We start from the raw sequence: 16359 nt of genomic DNA, 5'->3' as shown, positions 1-16359 counted from the left end.
GGGGGGTGTTAATATTTCCATTTTCTTTTTATGATGTTTATTAAAATGTTCAGTATTAAACAGGAAATTTAAACCTTTAAACTTATTCTAAGTGTGTTGTCTTTCTTGGAATTGTACATACACTAATCATGGGCATGAATGGTAGTTTTGTACTGCTGGCAACACGACATCCACAGATCACGATGCTGCCACCGCCATGCTTGGGAGTACATAGTGTTCTTAGGTTAGAAAGCCTCACCGTTACTTTTAAGTTTTTGCCTTCTTCCTCATTTATTTTGTTTTCCTGCATATTTACTTATATATTTGACATCATCAAATATATTTTAATATTAGACAAAAACAAAAACAAAATGTAGTTTTTAAATGATCATTTCATTTAAAGGGGAAAAAAGCGATTGAAACCTACCTGTGAAAAATTCTTATGTACAGTTGTTTGATGATTTCCAAATCTGCAGTAGCTCCAAGAGACCTTTACAACTGCTGTCTAAAATTCTCCTTCTTAACTCTTCACTGGGTTCCTTAGACTTTCCCATTGTTCTCAGTATTGGTTAATACAATGAGTACTTTCAAACAAGTCCTTTTCATGCTGGCAAAGAGAAACTATCAGTTGTAGTTGATCACGATCACCAAACAGAAGACCTTGGCCCTATTATATTTTCTCCCGCCTTCCTAAATTTTCTTTCCTGTCTGTCAGCTTAGACATTCTCACATTACACATATGTTGCAATAACTGAAATAACAGAAATTGATAAACAGATGAAAGAAACACACAAACAAGAGAATTTATAGAGCTCACCTTGAAAAAAAATCTAAATATATTTGGCACAACATTAGCGAAAACTCAAAATGAATTTAGACCTTTGCACTAAATTCTTTATCTTAAGTGATTAAAGATGTATGCTACACAATCATGTCACTTGATAATGAGAACGATTCTGTTCCCTTCACAGGCAAAACAGCAAGGCTATTTTAAAAAAAATGTTTCAAGGCTAAGCTAAATACTAGCTGTCTGTGGACAGCTAGTATTTACAGTAAACATAAATTAAATCTTTGCTATCTGTATTAACCGTAATGTGATATCTGCCCAGTTGGTGAGAGGAGGAGGATTGGTCAGGTACAGGACTAAAAGGCTCAGAGCTCCCAGTTGATGCACACAATCTGAATCTGGGTTTACACTTGAGCATGTTGCCAGTAAAAGGTAATACAGTCAGGCTCTGATGGACGTGGCTATCAAGCTGGAGGCTATCAATCAGCTCCAGCTGGTTTTGAATGCGTACCACCACGCAGTGCTCTGGCCCAGGGTGGAGGAGGAAAAGTCAGCTATTTCACGCCCTCAGTTTGGACACTTAATCACACAGATGCACAGGGTATTTCCTTTGTGTTCCACCCTTGCTGATCTCTTGCAGAGCTGGATCCAAGGTAAGCAGCAGGTTGGACATGGATAATGAGCCCTTCTCTTCTCCAGCTCACAGGGCAGCCATCCAGACCTACCAGTAAACAAAAATAAAAACTGCTGTAACAACCAGCCATTAGCCTTTTGTTGACAAACTGCTTGTTTCCACTTCTCATTATGCTGGCATCCAAGTTTAAATTAGCGATGTGGTACCAGTTCCTAATTTTGTGGTTCTTGGCTTAAGTGGTTTATAAAACCCATAACTATCCAGGTTGCAACAGGATGACAATCAATAGGTCATCTGTTATCAGTGATGGGTCTCCTGCTCGTTATGAGACCTGTTTGGGATTAATTCCGCTATTTATCACAAATGTGACATCCATTAGATGGGGGAGAGAAAAAAAAACTGATGGTAGATTATGAACTGTCCATGTCCATATGAGACTGAATTCCATCAATAGCAAACCTTTCACTGAAAGAAATGACCTCATTATTCATTCATTCAACCTTGGAGGAAATGAGCTACAGAGACGGTAAGAACAGGAATGAGTTTTATAATGGAGCACCAACTGCGGACCAATGTTACAAGCCAATGTTGAATATCACACCTGACTTTAAAAAAAAAAAAAAAAAAAAAAAAAAAAAAATAGCCTCAAGTTATAAGGGTGCTCCATTACCACCTAGTGGTGTTTTCTAGCACAAACAGAACCTGGAAGGCCAACTAACCATTTAACTAATTCTACTATTAAACCATTAGTTGAAACACTAAAGAGGATCAAATCTGTTTATCTCATTTACCCAGAACACCACCTGTTCAAGTAGTTTCCCTTTGGGAAGTTGCAATAAATTATTGCCATCCAAAGAAACTAAACCAAAAATTGGAACTTCCTCTACTCCCTGCAAGACTATCGAAGCAGAGAAAGTCTCCAATTTGATCCCATGCATTCACTTCCCTTAAGCTGTTACTGTTGCCTTCACACTAGATGCATCTATGGGTATGTGACACTGATGCAACCATAATGTCATCTGACTACACTGGTCAAGTTTAAATTACTTCAGACATACAGCAATGTAATCTGAACATTTCATCATAATTGTTGGTGCACCGTGCTAGTTCAGATACCCATCTGAGCAGGTCCTATTATTTATTATACTAAAAAAGGCATAGATTCTTAGATATAAGTTAAAAAACCAAAACCTTAAAATCATGTTTAAAGAGAAGCAGATGGACAGTTACTGAAGTCACTGCCACATTTCTTTTGGTCTTGTCAAGATACTAAGTGAGGAAGGCTAAGCAAAAGCTGACACCTGAATAATTAAGCAAACACCACCATCTACTGGAAAATGTAAGACATGCACTCAAACGCTAATAAAATTAAACTGCATGGACATCAGCACCTGCAAAAGTACAGTACAGTAATTATGCATGTGTGCAGCCAAAAAAGTTTTACACTTTAGTTTCAAAATCTGTTAATTACCGTTTAGGCTAGAGTAACATATTGTACTCCAACACCAGGTTTTCCAGTGTATATTCTACCTTTTGCCCTGGCAGCTGAAATAGCCTACATCTCCAATTCAACCCCAAGATGAATAAGTAGAGATCATCTTACTTCCATACTTCTAATCAACTTTTATAAATAAAGAAATAAAAAATTCATAAAATTCTTTATTCATAAACTTGATGCAAGTTTACAAATTACTTTACATGGTCAAAATCACCCTTGCAATGGGAAAAAAGAAAAAAGAAAAAGAAAAGAAATTAAACGAAAACAAAGCATGCCGACAGTGCATAACTTTATAACCCGGCCACCGCAGTTAATGAAGCAAGGTGAAGAACCCAGTTTCAGGCTAGTTCAGTCCTCCGATACGTTACTCGTCAAGCCAAGGTTTTGTTAGTCAGACATATGTTGGTGTAATAAAAGCTCTTATTTGGAGCACAACAGACTTGAGTACACCATTACCCCAAAAGGTCAAGTTAAAGATGCAGGATTATAATTGATCTGATGGCACACGAATCTGAACTGCGGCTTTTGTTGGGAACCCTGGCATCTTTGAAAAAGTAATCCAACCAGGTAGGATGTCTTGTAAGTCCATGAGTCTCATACTGTAGCTGACCTGGTTAATTAAACAGCACACAGGGAGAAACAATTCTGTGCACTGATGTAGTAGGAAAGCACAAGTACGAATGTGTTGAAAAACTGGATACATCTATTAAAAAAACAAAACAAAAACCAAACAGCCAACCACTTGTCTTTGGTTGCTTAGGGGGAAACGATCCACTGATAAATGGACATGCAAAATACAGCAATATCAAAGACACAGGGTAGATGTTTCCTTAACTCCTGATCAAGTGCTTTATAATCAAAAAACATCTCTTCTCCATTTTGTTAAATCATTCCAAACACTTGCCAAGTAAATATGAACCTCAGAATCCTATCTGCAATTTGACAATAAAACCTACAGGTAAAAAGGAGGCGTAGTTTTAAAACAGCCCAAAAAAAAAAATTGCCAAATTCAATTTTTTTTCCTTTTTCATGACGATATTCTGAAGCAAGAGCTTGGAAAATCGAGTGTGCAGTATGTATTCCTGAGTTTGCTTCTCCAGATAATGCAGGGGTGGGCTCAAAAATATTACCGGAGTGAAGTGAATACCAATGCACATCATAACAGTTAACAACCATGCCAATAATCCATAGTCATGTTGAGATTGTTGTGGTGAGAACACCACAAGAGGGTGATTCTCGCCATATCCTGCAAGCCTCAATACATGCCAGACGTGCTGAACACGAACAAGCTCTATGCTTTGTACCCATCTCACACTGTTGAGACTGAGGTCAGTATCACTGAGGAAATTCTAAATAAACTCAAATATGAGGAATGCCTGTATGAAATAGCATAACTAAGCTTTCTACGCTGGTCATCAGGACAACATACTGAAAACAATGCAAGTAACCACACAACAGAACACCCACAACAAACGTGTAACTGCATTAATTGGAATGCTCCACAGTTTCTGCATATTATTCACATTACATCAAAGCCTCAGCATGCTGAGGGGTACAGCAGCGCTGAGAGTGGTCATGAATAGTAACCAGAGAGGTGGTAATGGGAAGAGATAGGTCTTTCCTGTGGCAAATCTGAACAAATATTTATCAAACCTGACCAAATATTCTGGAAATGGAACAGCCTCGAGTTGATCTTGCCAAGTGTGAAGCTAGAATGGTAAGGAAAGGTAAATGGAAAGGTATATGGTCAAGACTATTGCTGTGAATTTGTAGCTCTGACTGAACTTTAAAACAGCCATGAGGTCAAGGAAAAGTCAGCAGGTAAAAGGTCACTTTTTTCCTAGACTGCAAAATTGGAAAAGTTGTCAGGATGCAGACCAGTTACAATAACTAAGCAGGTAACTATACTGTTAAGGTCTTAAGACTAATTTTCAGCTCAACAAAACTCCACAAGACTGTCTTCACTGCATAGCCTTACTGAGGTTCGTCTGGTTTAAGTGATTAGATATGAATAGCCAAACCTTTGGCATGCCAGGAACAGCTGCATCTATGCCAATATTGTTAGGGTCATTGTAGTTAGAGGTGCCATCAAATAAGGGGAATGATTACTGTCACTGCTGTCAATAAAATAAGGATATATATATATATATATTTATAAAAACAACAAAAACTGCAGTAGTCATAAGCTTACATAAGAACATGGTGAACTTTTGTTTCCTTCTGCAAGAGTGTCAATGAAGCAACTTTCTTACTCTAAATGGGTCTTGAAAAGTTGCAGTGCCCCTGCAGTTAATAGTCAAGAGTATATTGTAATACAGTCTCTGCCCAGCCAAAGACCCCGACAAGGTTACATTATAAACAATTAAATCCTTTTGCAGAAATACAAATGTACATGTTTACATGTGGAGTTAAAATCAACTACATTACAGTGTAATCCAATCCGAACATGCCCCTGCTTTGCCTGATGAGATTTTCTATGTTACCACTCAGGCACCACATCTCTCCTGCAGGAGGTGGTCCAGTGGCTGCTTGGGATGATAACAGTGATCTCCAAGCCCAGGAGGATGCTGTTCGTCATTATGGGCTGTGCCACGCAGACTGGAAAAGTCTCATCATCTTCTTCTCCAACTCAAGGTTTCAAGCTTTAAAAGACAGAGGTTTGAAAGCAAACTATCCCCAGAATCATGTTATTCCAGAGGAGGGGTCTTGGCATGAAAGATAATATATGAGCACAATATTACAGAGGCCATCCAAGGAGAGAAAAGGTGGGGGTCCTTCCAAACACTAGCATTTAAATGTCCTTCCCAGCTACCAGTGCATCATATTAGGGAATGTCACAAGCCATTCTCAGATCCAGTTTGTGACCAGAAAGGCCTTGTCTGGCAACTGGAACATCAGACTGCCACTGCTGGAGGATAAAGCCATGCCGCACCTTTCAATCCACAGCCAGCAAGTAACGTTGGCATGCTCAATGCCAAAACCAAAGGGTGAGAAAGCACATAATATTGAGTCTACCGATTTAATGGAGTATGGGACAAATGTTGAATGGAAAAAAATAATCTGATTGCATCAGACAACAGAAGTATAAAGGGAAGTAATATCTGAGGTGAGGACACTTTTTTCAATAGCTAATGAAATTGGATGTAAATTTCATGTAGAGGTGGGATGTCTTTGTGTTTGTGTGCTAGTTTTTGGGTTGTCAATTAATGGGAAATTTGGTATAGAGTTCCAAGTGTCATGTAGATAACAAAAATAGTTTGCAGGATAAAAACAATATTGGTCGCAAGGAAAAGGAAAAGAAAAATCTAAGACATATGGTCCCAGTTCAGGAAAGGCAACAGTCTGTATTAGCCGTCCTCCTTAGGGGGTGTGTACCAGCCTAGGAAAGGAAGATAAAGGAAGACGATGACTACAGGGTAAAGAAAAACAAAGTCAATAATAGCGAATGTCAAAATGATTGACCACATTATTTTCTACCTCACTGGCTTGCATCTGAATTTAGCAACATGTGTGGTGACTAGTGCAAGAACCAAAACCACCATGCAAATTTTTTTTCAGTTGTTAGACTAAGGACATATAGTGCACATTAGGATCTGGCTTTGCATGTTTGTTTTTTTTCCCCCAGCAGTCCTTTTCAATTGCATTCATTGCCATTAATCATATATACACTAAAGATGTTCAGTTCCTAAATTCTTTATTTTATTTAATCAGACAGGTTTTATTGTAGCAGAGTGACATGAATCAGAAGCAGACTACATTCAAATGTAGTCCATGTTAGGTATATATACACCACAGTTAATGATCCAATATCCCTCGGCTTTAATGGCTGAGAGGGTTTTGGTTTCAGTAAACAAGGTCTGCAATGTATTCTGTATGAAACTGGAGACAGAAAACACTCACCGTTCTTTTCATGGATCTGAACCAGGGATTTGTAGGACTGCTGTGCTCTGGCAAGATTGTACTGATTCTGCATTAAAAGATGAAAATGAAGCCAACTTTACCATAAGCACTGAGTTTAGGATAACATTGGAGAATAAGCAAATAGCAACGACAGCTGTTTCCTACAAGAAAAGGAGATTATTATCTAGCAAGCTCTAACATCAAGACCAAAACAGTGTGCAAGGTAGATGATAATGAAGACACTTTTTTGTCCTTCATACCAGACTGCATTCACAAACACCATCACCATTCAAGCTAGACTGCACCTGTAGTGCACCACACTTTACCTTCAGTACTAAAGTGTTAAGAATTCTGGGTTAATACATAATTTCCTTAGGGATTAATAAAGTATTCTGATTATGATAACAGAGATATTTTAAACTACAAATACAAAATCCAAACTGTTCCACTTCCATTAATTTGTCCATTTTTGGACAAATTGAAAATTTACAGGGAATAAAATGTGCAATAAAACCTTTATACAGTGCAAAACCTGTAGCAACAGTAAGATGATGTGTCCCTTTATTCTCAGACTCACTGAAGTCCTATTTACATTAATACCTACTCTGATCGACTCAGCATGGTTTGCCACAGTTTTCAATTAGGTCACAGTACCTGGTACCAGATACATTTTTAGTACCTGCTCAGATCGCTCGGGTTTCAAGTGATACAAGCAGGTACCAAAATGTGGCGTCTTCAGACTGCGTGCCACCGACTGGCTGGTCAGTAGCGCATTCGATGAGTCATAAGAGCGTCTCATTCACGTAAAAATGAAAACCGCCATTTTCGAAACCCAGCAACGAGGGATATGGCTACAAAAAACAACTTGCCTCAACATCCACCTTTTTTGTAGCGTTTGTGTCACATATTAATTAGATCACAGGACGCTCGGACAAGCTGCTATGACGACAACCACACAAGTTAGGTAGTACTGGATTATAGTGGAAAACCCGACGATCCGAGTTGAGTCGTGGCAATCCGTGGGGAGTTGATCCGAGTAGGTACTAATGGAAAAAGGGGCTTAAGTCATCAATTGTATATATTTTCACAAATGGGCTGGTGTGGACCCCTGTCTGACTCAATTTTACTTTCTTTTTGGTATCTTTTTTTTTAACTATCCAGCTTATAATAGACTAATCTAACATCAAACATGAAGACTGGCTTCATTTTAAGACTCTATATGTAGACTATACAAGCAAACCTGCAACATGTTTTACACAAATAGCCTTAAAAGTGGTGTACTGGAAAAACACAGGTGAACTACACTCATTATCAGATCTGTTGTCATTAGGAAAGAATAAATTGCAATAACTGAAAACTATTGCAATGTCATGGCGAGAAAGATGAAAAGCTGTTTTGCTTCCTCTCTGAGACAGCCTGTACTGTGCATCCCTACTCAGTCCAATTTGATAGGAATTAATAAACAAATCCAACATTCACTACCAAAACAAGAGGCTGTTGCACAGTATGACTGGCCATCACTTAGAACCATGTAACTGTGTGAAAGCCCCTGTCACTTTGGTTCACATAATTCACTATGTGAATCCACCATTATATCAGAGCTGAAATTAAGCTTCCTCACTTACTTTATTGGCTCCAAACTGCACTCTGGCTTTTCCTTTAACTAAAGTGGCATTGATCTGCATGATAACAGACTCAATGGAATAGGCACTGCTCCAACCCTGCAATCAGAAAACCAAATGTCAATAACAGCAGGTTTAAAAAATATATATTCAAAGAGTATAAGGGGAAAAAAAAAACCATTGAAAAACAAACCAAGGCAATACCTAAATTTGCCGTCTGCGTTTATGAAACCATTCTAAAAATACCTGTTTAGTAAGAAGTTCCATGCACAGGGCACCTCCGCCAAGAACATAACTAAAGCACGGGAAAGGAAACAATAAGGCAGAATCACTTTTTAAATCTTACACTAATGCAGTCTCTGCTTGATAATGGCAACTTAAAAGGGAAGAAATTATAGAAGTGTACCAAGAAAATTAACTTACCCTCCAGAAAGCACAGGAGAAACTACCCGGACAAACGGTGGATCAAAAGGGAAATTATCCTGCAGAAGTAACCAGAAAAAAGGTTCATTTACTTCAAAAGATTCCTACATTGCATTTTACTTTGATCAGGGGCGACCGTGGCTCAGGGGGTTGGGAATCGCGACCGTGGCTCAGGGGGTTGGGAATCGCATCTGTAACCGGAAGGTCGCCGGTTCGATCCCTGGGCTCTCTGTCCTGGTCGTTGTGTCCCTGGGCAAGACACTTTACCCTACTGCCTACTGGTGTTGGCCAGAGGGGCCGATGGCGCGATATGGCAGCCTCGCTTCTGTCAGTCTGCCCCAGGGCAGCTGTGGCTACAACTGTAGCTGCCTCCACCAGTGTATGAATGTGAGAGTGAATGAATAGTGTTATTGTAAAGCGCTTTGGGTGCCTTGAAAAGCGCTGTATAAATCCAATTCATTATTTGTTAGCAAAACATCAGGTTTACTTACTTTATATGAGAAGTTTAGTAAAATGTAGTCCATTCCCTCCTTTTCCTTTAGCACTTGTAAGTCACTGTGTAAAGGGCTATCTGGATCCACCCTGTAGGTCATAAAAATCACAGTTTGCCTTTTTGCACATGTATATAATTTATTTTTATTATTTTAATTCATGACTCAATATCCTAAAGTTACTTACGTCCTCAGTTTGACGTGCCATTCGTATAGGCTGTCATTAACAAGTTCAACTGAATAGATGCCTGCAAAAGAAATTGTTTAAAATTGAACCTTCAGATATCTGCAATTGCAAGGCCTAGTAGCAGACTCCCTAATAAACCCTGTCCTTTTGATCAGCTCTCTTGAGAGTCGTGCGTAAGACACAGAGGCAAAGTATAAAATGCATTTTGTTTAATATGACCCACCGTCACATGCTGTCAGCCAATATTCTTATTCTATGGTGTGTTGCTATAGAAAGATTGTCAGTAAACAGTAAAGGGTGTAGATGCCTACAGTACAATCACCACACCCACATGAGTGTTCATGTCCTGACCTCATTAGGACAAGACAGAAAGAGTAAGGTACCTCACAATGGTGAGAGTAAGGAATTGAGCACACTAAACATCTTCCCAAATACTTTCCTCTGACCATGTAAATGCCATGGCTCTCTATTGCAATGCCTAACGTTCAAAAATATTCCTCCATTACAAACAAAGACAGGACCCATGATACATTTATGTGTGATTATTTTGTTGCTCAAAGGTTAAACAAATCATTGTGTACTGTTTATACCTGTCTTATAACTCTGAGACCTGTAGATCTCTCTTAGTTCCTTCATCAAACGGTCAGAGGCTTGCACTGAGCCAGACACAGCTCCCTGGAAAATATAAAACAACTATAAAAGACAAAGAATGCAGTCCTAGGGGTAAAGCTGCCATTTTTACTTAAGCTGGGCCAGTGTCAGAGACAAAGCTTTATCATATCAGACATCAATATTTATATCAGTACCCCACATTGAGGGCATCTTTGTTATTCACTAATGCAATCACTAATGACAAACGGGGTATACCGAAATGCTGCATAGATTAATGAATTAGAAGCAAGGTGTGATAAATATTAACCGGCCTTTTTCCCTGAAACTTACATTCAAATGGTCCTGGCGCTGGTTCTTTCGGATCTTCTCCAAGATTGCCAAATTCTCCTTCTCAATCCCATCATCCTCAGATTTCTTCCCATCTACGGGCTCCTCCTCTTTCATTTCATAGTGGTCCAAATCCTCGATGTCCTGTTGGATCATACTTAATATTTCAAACATTTTAAATAACAACAGCATACACATATACAACAAAACAAAAAGCCCACGGTTAAGACATTTGCAGTGTGATAAGATGAGAAAAGTTATTAGTGTTTGATTTTATGATGATAGTCATACATGCATAACTTGTGGATATTTTCATCAAACATTTTTCAAATTATAATACATAAACAAAGGCCAAAAGTACTCCACATAAAATCCATACAAATTAAGGAGTCGAGGGGAAAAAATATAAACAAAGACAAAAAAAGTCAATTCACAAAGCATGACTTGGGCTTACTGGGTTTCACTTTAAATTTGACCCTGGGTAGCAACAGCATTACCGCATTCTTGGAAGAGACCTCCGTGCACAGATACCAAGACGATTAAAAGTATTTTATAACATCTAAATTCTGTCTTTTTGTTGATCAACATTAGTATGAAATATGACTTATTAGAAGCAACTAACTGTATCATACCCCACCCCTTCTCCTTGAAGCATTTTTAAAATCTTGTTCTATAAACTTAAACATATGGTCTGAAAACAGGTCATATATTTGCAACTTAATGTTTGCAAGAAGACTTTTGAATTCTGTTTTCACATTTATCCCAGAAAGTTGCTTTCAGACCATTAAACACCACTGAGGTTCCAGCTAATTTTTTTAAACAAATAAGACCTTAAAAAAATCTGATCTATTGGTTTCTCTCATTACTTAATGATAGAGCTGTACTACTGATAAATCTGTTAACTAACTAACTAACTAACTAACTAACTGTATTTTTGCTGACTTTCCTTTTTTTATATTTACTAATATGTTAGCTCTTTTCTACTCTTACTGACCAAAGGAGCTTAAAATTCAAACATTCATACAGCATATATTACACTTTATACAGCATATATCACTCAGACTCACGCACAGCCCTGATTTGGCTGCAGAAGTTGTGTTTCCTTTAGCACCCATGCGTTTAACCTGTTCATATATTTTTAATCTTATAGTTTTTTCTTACTTTGGGAAAGAAAAAAAAAAAATCAGCAGACCCTTTCATGTTGATAACTATGAAGAATGTAAAGGCAGATAAGGAACAGAGATTCGGGGTATGTTGAATTTGTTTCAAAGTACAGGCTCCAGAGTAATGCGTCAGGTTTTTTAGACTGAAGAGGATGACTTACTTCTCCCATTTCCTCCTCATCTTCTTCTTCAGATGTGACCTCCTCTGTTCCATGCTACACACACAAAAAACAACACAGACCATAAGGAGTTAATTAGTTTGCAAAATAATATTTTAAAAAACAGGCGAACACATTTTACTAAACATGGGAAGTGCCAATTCACTGACTTGAAGAAGAGCCTCACATGAATCACCAAGGGTGTTTATAATGTAGAGGGTCATTTCATAACTAACTATAAGTGGTTTTTGAGTGCAAAATAAAACATCCCAATCTACATTAAGGTATTTTAGCAAGGCATATTCATTAGAAGTAATCTGAGAAGCTATTGTCCATTAGGCTGGATTTGACAACATCAAGTGGGTAGACTTGCCTTTCTGTCTTGTCCCACTGGGCCTGCAGGCAAGGGCTGGTCCAGCATCTCCACATCAGGATGTTGGGGAAGATTATACAGTCGACATAGGTCACAAATTAGTTTCTTCAACTGCTGTAAAAGCTTGAAAGGAAAAACAAAATAAAGAATTGGAGCAACTATACAAGTTTGCAAATAAGAATACAGAGCAAGGTCATATAGCAGAAACATTGACTTTCACGTGTTTCTGGAAAAAAAAAGTTGCACACACTATGAGTATAGGAATCAGTTTTGGACAAATGACCCACATATAACTTTTAAAGCTAAGAATTAAACATAGAACATTAGCAGTGCTGCAAACAAATGTGGGAAGACTAGCATTGTATTTAGGCAAAAGGATGGATGACAATCTTTAAACAGGTGTATTATGCTGTTGTAAATTTAGTGCAGCTGAGAAACTGTACCACCAAAAACATCTGCGCTTAAAAAAAAAAAGAAAAAGGTAACGAGATCTTATCTATCAACAAAGACAAAGGTTTGTCTCACTCATGTGTCACACAGCTTCACAATAGCAAACAAAAATAAATCCAACCAAAAAAAGCCCTCCTGTCCAAACACTTAAATACAACATATTTTTGTGCTACAAACACATGTAGAAAAAAAGAGCTTTAACCCCCCTCCCCCCAAAAAAGTACATAATGTACACCTCATACCAGGGATAAGAACCTACTTGAATATCTGACTACTTGTCAGATATTTTGACCTCTAAAGTTGTCCTGGTGATCTAATATGACTGGAACAAACAACAAACCTGCTCGTTGACATGCTTATCAAATTCCTTAAGTACACGCACACACTGATGCACGAAAGACTTTCAGATTTGAAAGCCTATGTAAAAAGGTGTGCATTTTGTAAACACAACACTAGTTAAAAAAAGAAGAAGAAGAAAAAAAAAGGTTAAATTTAAAAAAAATAAAAAATAAAAAAAAAAAAAGGGAGGGAGGGAGGGAGACAAACACCAAAGCAGAAACTAAAGGAGCCAGTAGAAAAACAGAAAAACATCCATGGCGCACAACAGTGTGATACTACAGGTAAACGAATGAAATTAAAAAAAGAAATGAAGAGAGGCAAGTGATGAACAAGTGCATCATGGGACACCCCCAGCAGCTTGAGCTTATAGCAGCATACCTAGGGGATGGTTAAGGGTCACCTGATCCAGTTCGCACTATAAGTTTCATCAGGAATAGAGAATTTTAAGCCTACTCCTAAAAATGTATGCCTGCTTCCTAAATCTAAACAGAGAACTGCTTCCACAAGAGAGGAACCCGATAGCTGGAAGCCATACTTCCCATTCTATTAGGAACAACAAGAAAGTCTCCACTTTGAAGAATTTTGAATTAAATTATGAATTTAACAGGTAGGCAATTAAAAGACACTAATATGGAATAAATATGAGCCCCATGTTAGTCTTCTCGCTGTAGCATTTTGAATCTTTTTGGGAAGCATCCAGGTTAACAAATAATATGAAACTACAATATCTAGCCTAGAAGTATGAACAAAAAAATACATACAAGCTCATATTTAAGATATTACATTTTATCTCATTTTTTAAAAGAAATGCACTCCATCCGTTCTTTGTTTATTGTACTAATCTGAATCCAGCTGTTGTAACATTATCTAGTGGTTTTAGACATGTAGGTCTAGCCTAAAAATATGCTCCTCTATACGCCTGCAGGTGCAGTTTGAATGACTAGGGGAAAAATAAGGAGTGACACTGAAGTTGGAGTTTGCTTATGCTAATAGTGTCTTGGATTAATCTAAAATGCATGTTGGAGCCATCTGTATTGTTGATAACTGCTTAAAAATATGGAAATATGTTTCGCCCTTTAAAGTGAGGCCAGCTTACATCATTATTTGGTTAAGGTTTAAGGTTGTTAAAGTGATGAGCAGCTCTATTCCTAAAGTGTCCCATGTCACAAAGTGCACTAAGAATATAAGGATATCTACCAGAGTGCTGCCTTTTCTCACATCTTCCAATCTCTCCAAAACTTGAGCCAAGCTCGGGTCATCAGAGTCCACAAACCAAATTGGCGGTGTAGATGGATAAGATTCCTAGAAACAACAAAAAACACAACACAATGATACCAATGCGTTTAACACTTATTTACACACGTTGCAGGATTTTTAACGCATTGAATTTTACAATTATATACGAAAATTTGAGTTGACGACATTAGCATTCTGGATGCATCGTGAGCTAAATGCTGGGATTGCCTAAAAACATTGCGTAATGTGAACTGCCTCAACAAATATCACACAACAAATAGCGAAATGACACTGATTATTTCAACTATGTAAAACCTGTCCCGCTTAGCGTCAGACTGTACGGTTGTGAAGGTAGCTTATTACCTGACTATCAAGTTAACTTTAGCTCGCTAGCTACCAACAAGGCAAAACCCCGGCATCTGAATTCTCGTCCACTTACCGTTATATTACAGTGAATAATTAATAGCTTTTCCCCAGTTACATTAAACTGGCAACTCAGTTCGTCAGGTTTCCAGTCAATTATCCTGAATCGTTCGTGGTTTGGATCAAAAATGGACTCCAAAAACTTCAGTTCGGCCTTCAGCCCCGACACCGACATCTTCCACGCATCTCCGGCTGGGCCGCTGGGGAGGGGGAGAAGTCGGGACTTAGCTTTCAGCTAGCTAAAGAAACAGCGTAAACTGTAGTAAAAGAAAATGACTATAAAAAGTGGCAAAGAGATGGCGGTCTGCCCCAGCGGATTTAGCTGGATACGCAGTGCCAGCTATAAGTCCCCTCCGGTCAAATTTCACCACAAACGGAGGTATTTGCTAATGAAGCAGCTAGTTAGCTCCTAGCTTTAGTCAACGCCTGAAAACAGCGCAGTGCTTGGCAAGCTGCTAGCGAACGAGTTAGCGAGCTAGTCCGTTGTTGTCTTTCCGTCTATTGTTGTTGTCTGCCTATGATAACAACATTTTAAGGCTCTCGCGGTGTTCTGAGACCGTCTCCTTATAGTCCCATCGTGGTGTTCTTTATTATTTACTTAATCGGAAATCAACTATACACTCTGTACGATCTGACCTAATATCCCGCTACAGGGGTAGTGTTTTTCATCCCGGTGCACAACTGTAGCTGGCCTCTTGTGGGGTTTAAAGATGGCGTTCCGCAACCTCCCCGCTCCTGCAGAATCCCAGCATTCAGTGCGTCTTTAATTTATTTTCGGTGTGAGAAAATAAAGGTAAGTTCATGATAATAATGTCATTTAGTCAGGCTTTTATTTGAGGACAAAACGTTCACTCTGATGTTCATTTCTTTGCAAGTAAAGCTAATTAATTTCCTAATTTTACATATTTTATACAGAGTAAAATTCCATGCACAGAACTTAGAATTTAGTTATTTCTAGTGCTTTGAGCATAATTGCTCAAAAAACACAGTGTTGTACAAGTGTGGGTGTGCAATAATGATTAATGTTGTCTTACAGGGGGTCACATGTTGTTCTTGTTCTGTATGTTTGATTCTGTTTGATTCTGATCAAACATACTGATTGATTCTGATTCTGATTCTGATTGTTATGTTTCATAGGGGAGCAGTGCCACCCTGTGCCACCCTTTAGACATGCCCCTGGCCAGGGGATGATATCAGCACAGATATAATGAGGCTTATCTATTTATTTATTTTAAACAGCTAGTAATTGATGTCTGATAAAGCAGTAAGTTATCATTTATGAGGTGAATCCATTTGTTAATATTATATGATGAGTTCTGGCTAGCCTTGAATATGAGCAACTAAACAATTTAACGAAAACCTTTTTTTTAAATATATCTTCCAAAAGCTAATTATTTATTTGAATTTTCAGTAGCAAGCATGTCAATCTGAACTAAAATGGTCATTAGAGTGTAATACCATGTTTTGATAATATTGACTTGCTGCTTTATTTAAAGTAAAGCAATTGGCCACATTTAGCCTAAGCAAAATATCTGTGTGTGTCTATGTATATAAATCAATGTTTAATTAAAAAATGTGCAGATGAAGCTTCATGAAGCACTGAAGCACTGAAGCTTTTCATCCAATTGGTTCATCCCAGCGCAAAGCTTCTTGAAGCTTCATTTGCTCTAGTAGGACACCTACTGGACGTAAAAATATTAGTTGGCATGAATTTGAAGAGTGTGGCCTTTTGCACACAGCCTGTAAATGTCAACAAC

General features: G+C 38.2%; 1 protein-coding gene across 3 annotated transcripts; it reads right to left on the bottom strand.

Annotated features, from left to right (window-relative positions):
* Window positions 1–801: 801 nt before the first annotated feature.
* On the bottom strand, window positions 802–15336 carry LOC102193536 (ubiquitin-conjugating enzyme E2 Q2-like). 3 transcript variants are annotated; one of them, XM_005727684.1, is made up of 14 exons: window positions 14911–15336; window positions 14619–14802; window positions 14141–14245; window positions 12155–12277; window positions 11785–11838; window positions 10464–10604; window positions 10112–10196; window positions 9522–9582; window positions 9335–9425; window positions 8844–8902; window positions 8667–8715; window positions 8424–8519; window positions 6799–6865; window positions 802–1487 (listed from the first exon to the last, which is right to left on the bottom strand). In XM_005727684.1, exons 2-14 carry the CDS (start codon window positions 14775–14777, stop codon window positions 1351–1353), a joined length of 1227 nt encoding a protein of 408 aa, XP_005727741.1. In that variant the 5' UTR covers window positions 14778–14802; window positions 14911–15336; the 3' UTR covers window positions 802–1350. The 3 variants fall into 3 exon arrangements, with proteins under 3 accessions (XP_005727741.1, XP_005727740.1, XP_005727742.1); XM_005727683.1 differs by having other exon boundaries at window positions 14619–15336; XM_005727685.1 differs by lacking the exon at window positions 802–1487 and adding an exon at window positions 3230–6277 and having other exon boundaries at window positions 14619–15336.
* Window positions 15337–16359: the final 1023 nt, after the last annotated feature.

The sequence above is a fragment of the Pundamilia nyererei genome, unplaced genomic scaffold, assembly GCF_000239375.1.
Source record: "Pundamilia nyererei isolate P.nyererei 1_Seehausen unplaced genomic scaffold, PunNye1.0 scaffold00025, whole genome shotgun sequence".
In the NCBI taxonomy this organism is placed as follows: domain Eukaryota; kingdom Metazoa; phylum Chordata; class Actinopteri; order Cichliformes; family Cichlidae; genus Pundamilia; species Pundamilia nyererei.
The sequence above is the reverse complement of the archived record's forward strand: the minus strand, read 5'-3'. Positions and strand labels throughout refer to the sequence as shown.